At 41.0% G+C, this 13,557-nt stretch overlaps 1 protein-coding gene across 7 annotated transcripts in view; it reads right to left on the reverse strand.

Moving 5' to 3' along the window:
- LOC132900376 (NACHT, LRR and PYD domains-containing protein 12-like) overlaps nt 1–13,557 on the reverse strand; it is a 296,795-nt gene that overhangs the window by 244,411 nt on the left and 38,827 nt on the right. For all 7 annotated transcript variants that reach the window (XR_009656776.1, XM_060942434.1, XM_060942433.1 and 4 more), the window contains one exon: nt 148–321. Coding sequence is in view for 6 of the 7 variants with exons in the window: in XM_060942434.1 (XP_060798417.1) it covers nt 148–321 (174 nt within the window). In the remaining variant the exon portion in view is untranslated. The remainder of the gene's footprint in view (nt 1–147; nt 322–13,557) is intronic.

The following is a 13,557-nucleotide window of genomic DNA, read 5'->3' on the forward strand; positions in this document are numbered from 1 at the left end:
AAAAAAACATCAATGTGGAATTAAATGTAATGATTTTCCTCCTCAGGATATTTGATGCTGAAACTAAAACCTCTGCTTCAGTCTCACTATTAGAGAATGTGTCTTACTGAGGATCAGGTCATGTGACTCTCAGAGAGATGATCTTACCCCAGTGTCTCCAGTTTACAGTGAGGATTCTCCAGTACAGCAGAGAGACGCTTCACTCCTGAGTCTCTGAGTTTATTCCCAGACAGATTCAGTTCTCTCAGGTGTGAGGGGTTTGAGCTCAGAGCTGAAGTCAGAGCAGCACAGCCTTCATCTGAGATTTCACAATCACGCAACCTGCAGAGAGACAATGACACACTCTTCACTCTCTCAGTTCAGGACACACAGATCAGTTCAGCAGGAACTTTTTAATCAAAGAGACACTGCAGTCTTTAATCACAATGAAATACAGAAACTTCATCATGAATTATACAAGAGCAATAACCAAAAAAATACAGACAATTTCTATTTATTGTGTGTGTGTGTGAGTGAGTGAGTGAGTGAGTGAGTGAGTGAGTGAGTGAGAGAGAGACCACAAGTCTTCATAAGAAAATGGAACTTCATGATGAAAGACAATTCCACTATAAAGGAGTAAATGTCCCCAGTCTCTCCATCCCTCACTTATTTAAGACTGCTTCCTGCATTCTTTATGACGGAGACTGTAATTATTGTACCGATCCGAATACGTGACTGATGTAAACACAGCAACAGTGCAGCGGCCATTTTGGATGTAAAACAAACAATGGCGAGTAGTGCGTGTCCGGTGTTTAATTTTCACGAATATTTGAAGAAAATTAGATGATAAAAGCAAATTGAAATACACCGTACATTAATAAATAAGTACATCAGTCAATAAATGTCCAAATGTCAGCCTTAGAAAAACAGACCCATATTCCATCACATCAGCGACGTCAAAAGCCCTAAACACAAAAAGTCTTGTAGAAATGGCCAACAGAACACTGGGTTCAAAAGCAAAAGTCCCCGAGGTCACAGATATTGACATTGTTGGTTATTTGGTGCTGACACCATCTTACTACACTAACAGCCAGTTTAAAGCTTACAAAAGCTTTGACACAAATATTTTGTTTCTGGCTGGGTTCATGATGTCAGATTGTGGAAAATTTATGACAATCTCCCTTTCTGCTCAAAATTACGTTTAAAAACAAAATTTGCCAACACTGATTAATGACGAATGCACTGGAAAATATCAATTAATTCAATACATTTTCTTTTACAATTGTTTTAATTTAATTTCTAAATGAACTAAAGTATTCAGATAACTAAAATGCACACTGATGGTTGCTGGTGGGTTTGTTGAAACTGCTGAGAGACATGCATGTCTTCTTATTTATTTACTACAGATAACTAACTCATTATTGAAAATGTGTTTGTCATTTTTATAATTTGAAGTGCAGAAACTAGATAACTAGATCTCAACCCTAGTTTTTAAAATAAGATCGTTACTTTATGTGATATAAACTCTTGTGTTCTTAAATAGATCTATAGCCCTTTAATTGTCAAGCCATCTGGATTTCTGTAGATTTTAATAGTTTCAGGCCACATGTTAAAATATATTGCAAATTTTAGTTGCTTTTATAAATATTTACTTTCCATGCAGTCTGATTTACATTGTATCCCTGTTATCGCCCAGTAATTGGATTTTTCTAGGGACCTATCGTAAATTTACCACTGTGAATAAATAAATAAATAAATAAATAAATAAATATTATTTATATATATATATATATATACTGTGTATATATATATATATATATATATATATATATATATACTGTGTATATATATATATATATATATATATATATATATATATATATATATATATATATACACACACACACACAATGGGGCAAAAAAGTATTTAGTCAGCCACCAATTGTGCAAGTTCTCCCACTTAAAAAGATGAGAGAGGCCTGTAATTTTCATCATAGGTACACTTCAACTATGAGAGACAGAATGGGGGGAAAGAATCCAGGAAATCACATTGTAGGATTTTTAATGAATTAATTGGTAAATTCCTCGGTAAAATAAGTATTTGGTCATCTACAAACAAGCAAGATTTCTGGCTCTCACAGACCTGTAACAACTTCTTTAAGAGGCTCCTCTGTCCTCCACTCGTTAACTGTATTAATGGCACCTGTTTGAACTCGTTATCAGTATAAAAGACGCCTGTCCACAACCTCAAACAGTCACACTCCAAACTCCACTATGGCCAAGACCAAAGAGCTGTCAAAGGACAACAGAAACAAAACTGTAGACCTGCACCAGGCTGGGAAGACTGAACCTGCAATAGGTAAGCAGCTTGGTGTGAAGAAATCAACTGCGGGAGCAATTATTAGAAAATGGAAGACATACAAGACCACTGATAATCTCCCTCGATCTGGGGCTCCACGCAAGATCTCACCCTGTGGGGTCAAAATGATCACAAGAACAGTGAGCAAAAATCCTAGAACCACATGGGGGACCTAGTGAATGACCTGCAGAGAGCTGGGACCAAAGTAACAAAGGCTACCGTCAGTAACGCACTACGCCGCCAGGGACTCAAATCCTGCAGTGCCAGATGTGTCCCCCTGCTTAAGCCAGTACATGTCCAGGCCTGTCTGAAGTTTGCTAGAGAGCATTTGGATGATCCAGAAGAGGATTGGGAGAATGTCATATGGTCAGATGAAACCAAAATACAACTTTTTGGTAAAAACTCAACTTGTCGTGTTTGGAGGAGAAAGAATGCTGAGTTGCATCCAAAGAACACCATAGCTACTGTGACGCATGGGGGTGGAAACATCATGCTTTGGGGCTGTTTTTCTGCAAAGGGACCAGGACGACTGATCCGTGTAAAGGAAAGAATGAATGGGGCCATGTATCGTGAGATTTTGAGTGAAAACCTCTTTCCATCAGCAAGGGCACTGAAGATGAAACATGGCTGGGTCTTTCAGCATGACAATGATCCCGAACACACTGCCCGGGCAACGAAGGAGTGGCTTCGTAAGAAGCATTTCAAGGTCCTGGAGTGGCCTAGCCAGTCTCCAGATCTCAACCCCATAGAAAATCTTTGGAGGGAGTTGAAAGTCTGTGTTGCCCAGTGACAGCCCCAAAACATCACTGCTCTAGAGGAGATCTGCATGGAGGAATGGGCCAAAATACCAGCAACAGTGTGTGAAAACCTTGTGAAGACTTACAGAAAATGTTTGACCTCTGTCATTGCCAACAAAGGGTATATAACAAAGTATTGAGATGAACTTTGTTATTGACCAAATACTTATTTTCCACCATAATTTGCAAATAAATTCTTTAAAAATCAGACAAATGTGATTTTTTTGGATTTTTATTTCTCATTTTGTCTCTCATAGTTGAAGTGTACCAATGATGAAAATTACAGGCCTCTCTCATCTTTTTAAGTGGGAGAACTTGCACAATTGGTGACTGACTAAATACTTTTTTGCCCCACTGTGTGTGTGTGTGTGTGTGTGTATATATATATATATATATATATATATATATATATATATATATATATATATATATATATTAGTATATTAGTGCTGTCAAAGTTAACGCGATAATAATGCGTTAACGCGATCTCAATTTAACGCGATTAAAAAAAATAGTGCTGTTAATGCAAATTCTAATTTGGCCCTTTGAGTCACCCGTAGTTCCTGCTGAGGCTTGTCGTGCGCTGCGTTTAACTGTACCAACAGGTTTACCGTCCAAACGAGATCACATGGGATTACCTTTCACAGGTGAGACTGGAAAAATACTTTTCAATACTTTTCCTTCAGTCTTCAGTTTCCCAGCTCAGCTCCACCGGGTAGGTGTAGAGTTATAAGCAGTGAGCATTAGATAATACAGTGCCACACTATGATGAACGTTTTTGAACGTTTTTATTTTTGTTATCTGTTTTTTTCTTCTTTAATGGCAAATACTTCTCTTGAAAAGAAACTAATGAAGAGTAAAATAAAACATCTTTTTATTTTCACAGTGATATGCACTTTAATTTTCATCCCTTGGTTTTCTCATCTAATATGGAAGTTATGGATGTCAGTGGCTGTGACAAGACGTGTTATGCTCTGCAATAAAAAAAAAAAAACATTGGTACAAAGCAAGCCCATTCACTTTTTTATGCTGATAAGAGAATTACAATGGTTTTTCATGTGACAAAAATGTGCGATTAAATTGCGATTAATCGCGAGTTAACTATGACAGTCGCAACATTAATCGTGATTAAATATTTTAATCGCTTGATAGCACTAATATATATATATGAATATATATGAATATATATATGAATGTATATGAATGTATATATGAATATATATATATGAATATATATGAATTAATTGGTAAATTCCTCGGTAAAATAAGTATTTGGTCACCTACAAAATATATATATATATATATATATATATATATATATATATATATATATATGTGTGTGTGTGTGTGTGTGTGTGTGTCTTGCACAACTAACAGAACTGATGATAAATTTCAACATGTAACCCTGTTAAAATCCCCACACATTAAAATAAATCGACATTAAAATAGAAAGCATATTTGTAAATGTTACTTCCTTTGGTTAAAACTATGATGAAAATGGTTTAAAGGGTATTTCATAAAGGCTAAAACATTAAAAATGTAACAAGTTTAAATGATACAAATGTACATTGTTAAATCTCATCTCATTATCTGTAGCCGCTTTATCCTGTTCTACAGGGTCGCAGGCAAGCTGGAGCCTATCCCAGCTGACTACGGGCGAAAGGCGGGGTACACCCTGGACAAGTCGCTAGGTCATCACAGGGCTACATTGTTAAATATTTACTTTTATTTTGGAAAGTTCATGTGAAAAGAGGAAGTACTGATTGGGAATATGGATAATACTGGTCATTCATTGGTTGAAGGTTTCTGATTTAAGGTACAGACAGGAAGAGTGTGTGATTTTGGGGAACTTGACAGTCGACACGGACGAGAGATGGCGGAGTCACAGCATGGTGAGTGTATAAATTGCATTGAGAGTGTGTAGTTTTCAGTGTCTAAAAGACTGTCTGCTCGACATTCTGAAACTGATTACTTGATTGACACCTGGTTTGTGAGCAATGAGAGACATTTTGAATCGAAGTTTCTTTTGTAGGTGCGCACGTGTTTAGCTAGCTTGTAAGCTAGTTCAGTGTGTCACTAGCATTCGTTCGTAAAAGGGAATGGACTTAGCCACTGTATAGCTAACCCAGCTAACGCTACCAGCCATGACTCATCGTTTCAAAGTGGAACCTTGAGGCTTTATCTGAAACACTACTAGTGTGTGCAACAAGTCATCATTTGGACATTGTCACTTGCTGCCTGGGAGAGACTCCACCTGCCTACAGCATCGCCCTTCACCAGAGACTCGGACTGGGTAGACTGTTACTGTTTGGACTTAATTTTCACTCGGAGGTAATATCTTTTAATTATTATTATTTTTTAAACTGCTCTGTGGACCGAGTGGATAAATACTGTGGATTTCCTTGCGCTCAAGCATCATAGCATCAGGCCTGCAACAAGGGGTTTCTTTTGTTTTGCTGGCTGCGTGTGTTTGAGTGTGGGCCCATGGAGTTTGAGTTTGTTAAAGAGAATAACACTGAATTTAACTATTTTAGCTGTTAGAATAACTTTGTGGAACTAAAAGGGTAAATATTGGTATAATTTCAATAATTGAAGGTGAACCTAATTGACCTAAGGAGAAAGAAAATTATTCTGTGACCTAATTTGTTTGGTAAGAACAAGGGGAAAGGAAAGAGCTTTTTATTTTATTTTTGTAAGAAAACTTATTAGTTTTGGTTTGGTTTACATCTCAGTCTAAGTAAATAATTGATTTCTGATTTTCTAGAACTGTGTCTGGTGTAATATTTTTACCTCAGTTTCATCACACATACTTAAGTTAAAGATGAACTTTGTGAAATTTTATCATTAATACTGCTTATTAGAAAAATATTAAAGTAACCCAAGACAATTATTAGCATTATAAATTAGGAGAGATTCAGAAATACTATTTGGAGTATTTTATTACAAGTGAAATTAGTTGTTATATGAACTTGGGGGAGGGGGGCTCTCTGACTTAATGGGGAGAAGTGGGCTCCAAACATTTTAATAAATCTACCTGCAATATCCTGATTAACACTAACTAGATATAAAATGGGCACTGCATAATTGGTGATCTTCCGATGGTTGCCATGACTTGTCAGATTTGTCTGGTTAGCACATTTTACTGTAGCATCTTTTGCTTGGCTGTTTGTCCAGCCGAATGCTGCACAACCAATTGTCATTTTAAGACCAGTAATAATAGCAAGCAATGTGTCAAACCCTTTAACAGGCTTTCTTCATTCATCCAAGATGGCGGTATTTACATGTTGGCAAGGCTGATAATTTATGTGCAACATTGCACACATTGGTACCATAAGCTGCAGTAACCATGTCCTAGTTAAAAATCTGCATGAGAAAGTTTCCCTGATTATTTGTTGGAATGTTTCTCATTGCATTAAAAATAAACTGATTTGAAGAAGAAACTTGTTTTGGCCAGTCTAATTAAGAGATTAAGACACAATTAGGAAAGATTTTACTGAGTACTCAGTCGGTCAGTTTTACTGACCAACTTGTTTATATTTACAAAATGCAATTAAATCCAGCCACTGAAGTGCAGAAGCCAGTGCATACTTGGTGCCAGTCCCAAGTCCAGATAAATGGGGAGGGTTGCACCAGGAAGGGCACCCGGTGTAAAATATATGCCAAATCAATTATGCAGATGATGAAGAGGACTTTCATACTGGATCAGTCAAGGCCCAGGCTAACAACGACCACCACTGGAATTGTTTCCCAGTAGCATACCAGTGGAAACTATGCTACTGGTGGGAAAAGGAGGAGAAAGAGAGGTGGAAGGTGAATATGGAAGAAAAATGAGTAGAAAAGGCAGGAGAGTGGAATTGAAAGTTGGAATTTTAAATGTTGGCACTATGACTGGTAAAGGCAGAGAACTGGCTGATATGATGGAGAGTAGAAAGACTGACATCCTGTGTGTACAAGAAACAAAGTGGAAGGGAAGTAAGGCAAGTGGAAGTATCGGAAGTGGTTTCAAGCTTTTCTATCAGTGTGAATGGGAGGAGAAATGGTATAGAGGTAATCCTGAATGAATAGTATGTTAAGCAGGGGCGGAACCAGGAAAATGAGGGCATCAACCCAGTAAGGCTATGGGTCTGGGGGTTGCCAGAGGCCCCCAGAAGCTCTGCAGTTTTTAAATGCCCAGAGATGCATTTTGAGCTGTCAGACATGTTGTAAATGAAATTTCTTAAAGACAATTACAATATCAAAAATGTTTTAAAAGTAAGAACTTTCAAAACCATCTTCTTAGTCACTGAAAATGTTTCAGTGTTTCTTCTCCATGCTCTCGCGGAAGGTGGTCGCATTCTCTGTCTCTCCCTTCCCTTATCTTTCCTGCTTCTGCTGTCTTGTCTGTCTAGTGTCTATACTTTTGAGAGACTCTCTCTGCACTGCTCTCCAAACTAAAAACCATGGAATTGATAAACTGGTCTCTTCACGCAATTGACACAATCTTCTCGACGAGAAGCCTGGGTTCGGGGGAACCAGCCTGTCCTGCCGGAACATTCACAGCTGGCTACACGATGGATGCGTGGGAGCGGTGGCGGGTCGTGTGCTTGGCGGTTCTTTCTGTGGAGGACATTGAAGACATCTACCTATTTGGAACCATGATTACAGGACTTTTGCTGATTGGATTAGGCATTGCCCTCGTTTATCGAGGAAATCAGAAAACGGTGACAACTGTTCAAAGCCCAATAAAGCTGCCAGACATGATTGAAGCGGTGGGCAGAGCTGTCGGCACTCAGACTGTGGCTATTCAGAACTTGTACCGCAACATGGATAACATCATGGAGAAGCTTTCGGCTTTGCAGAGGAAAATGGATTCGAGAGACCAGTGTGGACAATCAGAGTAGTCATGTAAAGGAATGCGTCTGCTCGACCCAAGACCAAACAAGCTCAATCTTATCTGCTTTCGGCTCCCCCAGACAGCACTGGCCTTGGCCAAGGCCGTTGCTGGGAAAACAATTCCCCCTGGAGGTCACTGCTGTTAGACTGTCTCGTATTCCTCCCCCCTCTTCCCACGGTCGCTGCTTCACCCCCAGTGTGACAAGCGGGTGTGTGACCAGTGCCATCATGGCTGCAGGAGCGGACGGCTGTTTGCTTGCACTGGGTTAACTCTACCTCCTCTCCTCCCCCCTTTTTTAACCCCCCCACCCCTGATAGCCCCCTCTCCCCCCTTCCCCCCTCAAGTCCCGAGTTTTTATGTTGTAAAGTGTACTTGTGTTATTTTGTGCTTATGTGCTGAGATTTTTTTAATGTTCCCACACTGTACTCCTCACAGGAGCATAGTGTGGGGGTTGCTTTTTTCTCCTCCCCTCTCCTCATTAGGGGCCAAGCAGCAGAGCTGCAGGCACCTCTAGTGTTTCTATGGTTTCTTCTTATTATTATTATTTCAAGCATCTTTCTTCCGTATAGGATGTCTATGGCAGCCTACAGAACCGTATGGTAAAAAGTTATGAAATTTAGCACACTGATTCTGGACAGTTTCATGATTCTTCTCAGTAAATTTCATGTTGCCACCTCAAACTTGCTAGTGCCACCAACTGGTCAAAATTTGACATACATTTTTGCTCATAACTTTTGAACCGTACATCTGATTCTCAAAAAACTTGGTATCACTGGAATCCTTGGGCCAAGCCGATTCCACTGCACCCTATGATGTCATTTTCCGCCTGGGTAGATTTTCCGCCATTTTGGATTTTGTTAAAATTGAATAAAATGCTACTTCTCCTACATTTTTTGACCATTTTTCATGCAAATTGACATGGACCATCTTCAGACTATGGTGCATATAGGGTCAATTTTTTGGAGCAATTGATAAAACTGTCACTGCACAGCAGCCAATGTCTGTGAAGATTCTCAATCATCCACGTCATAGTAAACTGTGGGTGGTAGAAATGGGCAACTGGACTTGCTTGAAGATTCTTGAAAATGTTTCACCTCTCGTCCAAAAGGCTTCCTCAGTTCTGTCTGACTAATAGGGAGTATCAGATATTTATCCTCTCCTGGATCAGAATCAGAATTCTGATGACCAGCTCATCTAAGGTGTCATTGAGGCAACTAAAGTTGCAGACCTCAAACTAGATTCAGATGAAACCATGGTTTCCTACGATGTCACTTCTCTGTTCACCTGCATTCCCACCACAGAAGCAGTCGAATCTGTAAGAAAATGATTCCTTCAGGATAGCTCCTTACCGGATCGAACAAAACTCCTCACGGATCAGATTTGCACCCTACTTGACCTCTGCCTGACTACCACTTATTTCCAGTTTAATGAAAGTTTCTACAGACAGAAGCATGGATGCGCCATGGGATCACCAGTGTCTCCTATTGTGGCCAATTTATACATGGAGGAAGTGGAACATATAGCTTTGACCACTTTTGCAGGAGTTGCTCCCAGCCATTGGTTTAGATACGTGGATGATACCTGGCTTAAAATCAAAATCCATGAGGTGGAAGCTTTCTCGAAACACATCATTGTAGTGGATAGCAACATCAACTTCACTCGGGAGGATGTCAGTGGGAATAATCTAGCCTTCTTGGATTGTGATGTACACATTAGACAAGACAGAAGCCTTAGTATCGAGGTCTACCGGAAACCCACACACACAGACCAGTACCTACTTTTCGACTCTCACCACCCGCTGGAACATAAATTGGGGGTCATTAGGACCTTGCAACACAGGGCTCAGAACATTCCTACAACATTAGAGGGAAAAGAGAAGGAGCAGAATCACATCAAGAAAGCACTTCAGAATTGCAATTATCCCAACTGGGCTTTCCTAAAGAGCATAAAAAGGAACATAACTGACAAGGATGATAACAGGAACAAATGCAAGAACATTGTCATTCCCTACATTTCTGGTCTATCTGAGAAACTCAGGAGGATCTTCTACAAACACAACATTCCGGTACATTTCAGACCCAGTAACACCCTGAAGCAGAAACTGGTCCACCCTAAGGACAGAATACCCAGACACAAACAGGACAACGTAGTGTATGCAATTCAATGCAGTGAGGATTGCATGGACCCATATATTGGGAAGACAAAACAACTGCTATACAGGCGCTTGGCTCAACACAGGAGAGCCAGCTCCTCAGGTCAGGACTCGGCTGTCTACATTCATCTTAACAACAAAGGACACTCATTTCAGGATTGTAACGTACGCATTTTAGCCAGAGAGGATCGTTGGTATGAGCAAGGAGTTACAGAAGCCATTTTTGTCAACCTGGAACGGCCATCACTGAACAGAGGTGGGGGTCTAAGACATCATTTGTCAACCATCTACAATGCGGTCTTGGACACTCTTCCCAGATGGCTGGGTGTACGCCAGGACCCAGCTGTTTTCGGTGACTCACAGGAGGACAGAGAGAGGCAGATTGCCATTGATCACCCTAACGGGCAATCCTTTGATCACCCTAATGACTCGCCGTTCACACACAGCCTCCAGTGACCCACACCAACATGATGCCTCAATGACACCTTAGATGAGCTGGTCATCAGAATTCTGATTCTGATCCAGGAGAGGATAAATATCTGATACTCCCTATTAGTCAGACAGAACTGAGGAAGCCTTTCGGACGAGAGGTGAAACGTTTTCAAGAATCTTCAAGCAAGTCCAGTTGCCCATTTCTACCACCCACAGCAGCCAATCAAATTTAGTGGCGAAGACGCCAAACAGGAAGTGAGCTCATATCTCGGCAGCCCTTTGACATATCTCAACCAAACTTAACGACATAAAGCCACACCCCTCCAATCTCTTAGCATGTGGCTGCTTGGCCCCGCATTGCTGCTTGCAGCTATATTGTTACTTTGTATTTTTTCTTTTCATCCCTGTTTTCCTGTCCTGTTACTCCCCCTCTGTCGAGTGTGTGTGTGTGTGTGTGTGTGTGTGTGTGTGTGTGTGTGTGTGTAAGGACAGGTTGATGGTCAATTTCGCTGGTACTTGTGACAAGTGATAATAAAGGGTTCATTCATTCATTCAAAATGATATTGTCAGAGTTGAAGGTATGTGTAGAACAGAATTACAACTGATAGATGGTAATATTTATGAAAGCTGCACTGTCATATAATGCATTACCACATGACACACTACAGTGTAGAACACTGACCACAAAACACCCATCAATAAATTATTACTGTTTTAGCAACTGCAATCTGAGCTCCTGCTCAGGACATTCAATATACCATACATATAAGACAGTGAATATACCCAGGTACACTGCAGGTACACTGAGGGAATGTAAATGGCCACTTAAGACTGAGCTTAATACTGAGAGAACTATAAACAAAGACTGCAGGAGCTGCATGTCTGTAATACAAAGTCAGTAACTGCAATCTGAGCTCCTGAGTCTAACAGACTGAGACAACGATACAAAATGTTTTTTTTCCCCTCATTTCTGGTTGAGAGTATGTTGTGCACATTCTGGCTGCTGCTTCTCACCAGAGCTTTTTTATTTTCTTTTTTCTGTGTGTTTGTGTAGTTTGATGTTTGAGTGTTTTTGTCCGTCAGGTGTGGTGTAGCTCCAGACCCAGTTTTGGGCCTTGGTTCCCTCCAGGCCTTGATTCGCTGTGGGTGATGTCTGTTCTCCCAGCTATGGACTGCAGCGAGCTCATTGCTCATTTTAACATCGTGGTTGTCCAGTGCTCTGCGCTTTAGTGCTTGGCGTGACGTTCTGAGCGATGTTGCTTGGTGGCGTCACAGCGGCTGTGCAGGCGGTTTGGGACATACCAGCGCTCTGTGTGGCAGTGCTTCTGTGCTCGCTTTGTGGATCCATGGTGTGGTGTTCCGAGCGATGTTGCTGGCGGCGTCATTGCGACTGTGCTGGAGGTGTGGGACTTGTTTTCGTGTGCCTTTTGGTGGACTGTGGCTGCTACACCACTGGAATGACATCCTGACCTCTATTTGGTGGACTTATTTTTATTTTTTTTTCTCTGCCTATAATTGTAAAGCGTCCTCAGAGTGTTTTGGTAAACTGGGATGTATGGATGCCATCAGTCCCCCACTCGCTTGCTCACTCGAGTTTGTTGATGGTGTAGTGGCTGCTGCTTTATGTCCTGGGGCTCCCTCATGCCTGTGTTACCTTCTGGCTCCCCCCTTTTAGTTATGCTGCCATAGTTAGTTGCCAGAGTCCCTGCTTGTACTCAGTGCAATATGTATACTGTTCCTACTTATTCAGGTGACATTGGGCATACCTAACAACCTGTGTTTTCTCTGTCTCCCCCCCCCAAAAAAAAAAAAATCTGTCCCTCTGAGTTACATGTCGGTCCTGGGATCGAGATGGTGACCTCTTCTGCTCCTTGGACATGCCTGATCCATCCTGGTGCCCTGTGTCTGGTTGGAGTCTCATCGCATCGCTCCTGTGGAGGGTGGCCCCATTTGGACAGTTGGGGGTCGTGCCTGGAGGACACTCTGGACTCTTGCAGTGGTGCTTTTGTGGCTGGGGACTGCAGTTGACTTGCTGACTTTGGGACTATGGTTGTTGTGAACTGGTTTGCGCTTGGGTTTCTGTCGGTGAGGGATTTATAGAATCAATGAAGCTGACTTTGTTAAGACAGTTAATGTTCTAGTCATGTTGTCTGTTGTTGCCTGGATGGGGATGGGTTCCCTTTTGAGTCTGGTTCCTCTCGAGGTTTCTTCCTCATGTCGTCTGAGGGAGTTTTTCCTTGCCACCATCGCCACAGGCGTGCTCATTGGGGATAGAATAGGGATAACATTAGATCATATTTTAAATTGTTCAAATTCTGTAAAGCTGCTTTGCGACAATGTTTATTGTTAAAAGCGCTATACAAATAAACTTGACTTGACTGATAACAGCATCACGTGGTGTCAGGCTAGAATGCTCTCCTACTTGCTGATGAGAGGCGACTTGTTCATCGAGAGCATCCGTGATCGGCCAATCACAGGCCATATTACGACATAATAGATTCGCCCAGTGTAACAGTTAGAAAAAAATTAGAAGTAGATTAGACCCATATCTTTACAATTTTTCATGGGCCATCCAGTCCGATGCTTTTGAAATGCACACGGAAAAATATGAAAATTATTGGTAAATGTCTGCCGGTCCGGCCTTATTTCCCACACTGTTACGTCAATGCACAAAGTTCCCGCGCCCTGTTAAAATCCAACAGGTCTCACCCGGCTTGCTTTTCACTGCATTCATGTCATGAGCCAAAAAACCTAAGCTCGGACCTACTATTAAATATAAATTTGTACCATAAACTCTTCAGCTCAATCCCACATAATTTATTTTTTAAAATCTTATTAATTAAATTAAAAACAGCAGGCGTATCTTGGTATCTGCAATACTAAATTTTTTTTTGGGGGGGGGCACATGCCAGGTGCATCATTAAGTTGTCCTCAGACGAGCTTGACAGCGGAGTCTCCAGTCGTC

Source organism: Neoarius graeffei, chromosome 16 (genome assembly GCF_027579695.1).
Source record: "Neoarius graeffei isolate fNeoGra1 chromosome 16, fNeoGra1.pri, whole genome shotgun sequence".
Lineage (NCBI taxonomy): Eukaryota > Metazoa > Chordata > Actinopteri > Siluriformes > Ariidae > Neoarius > Neoarius graeffei.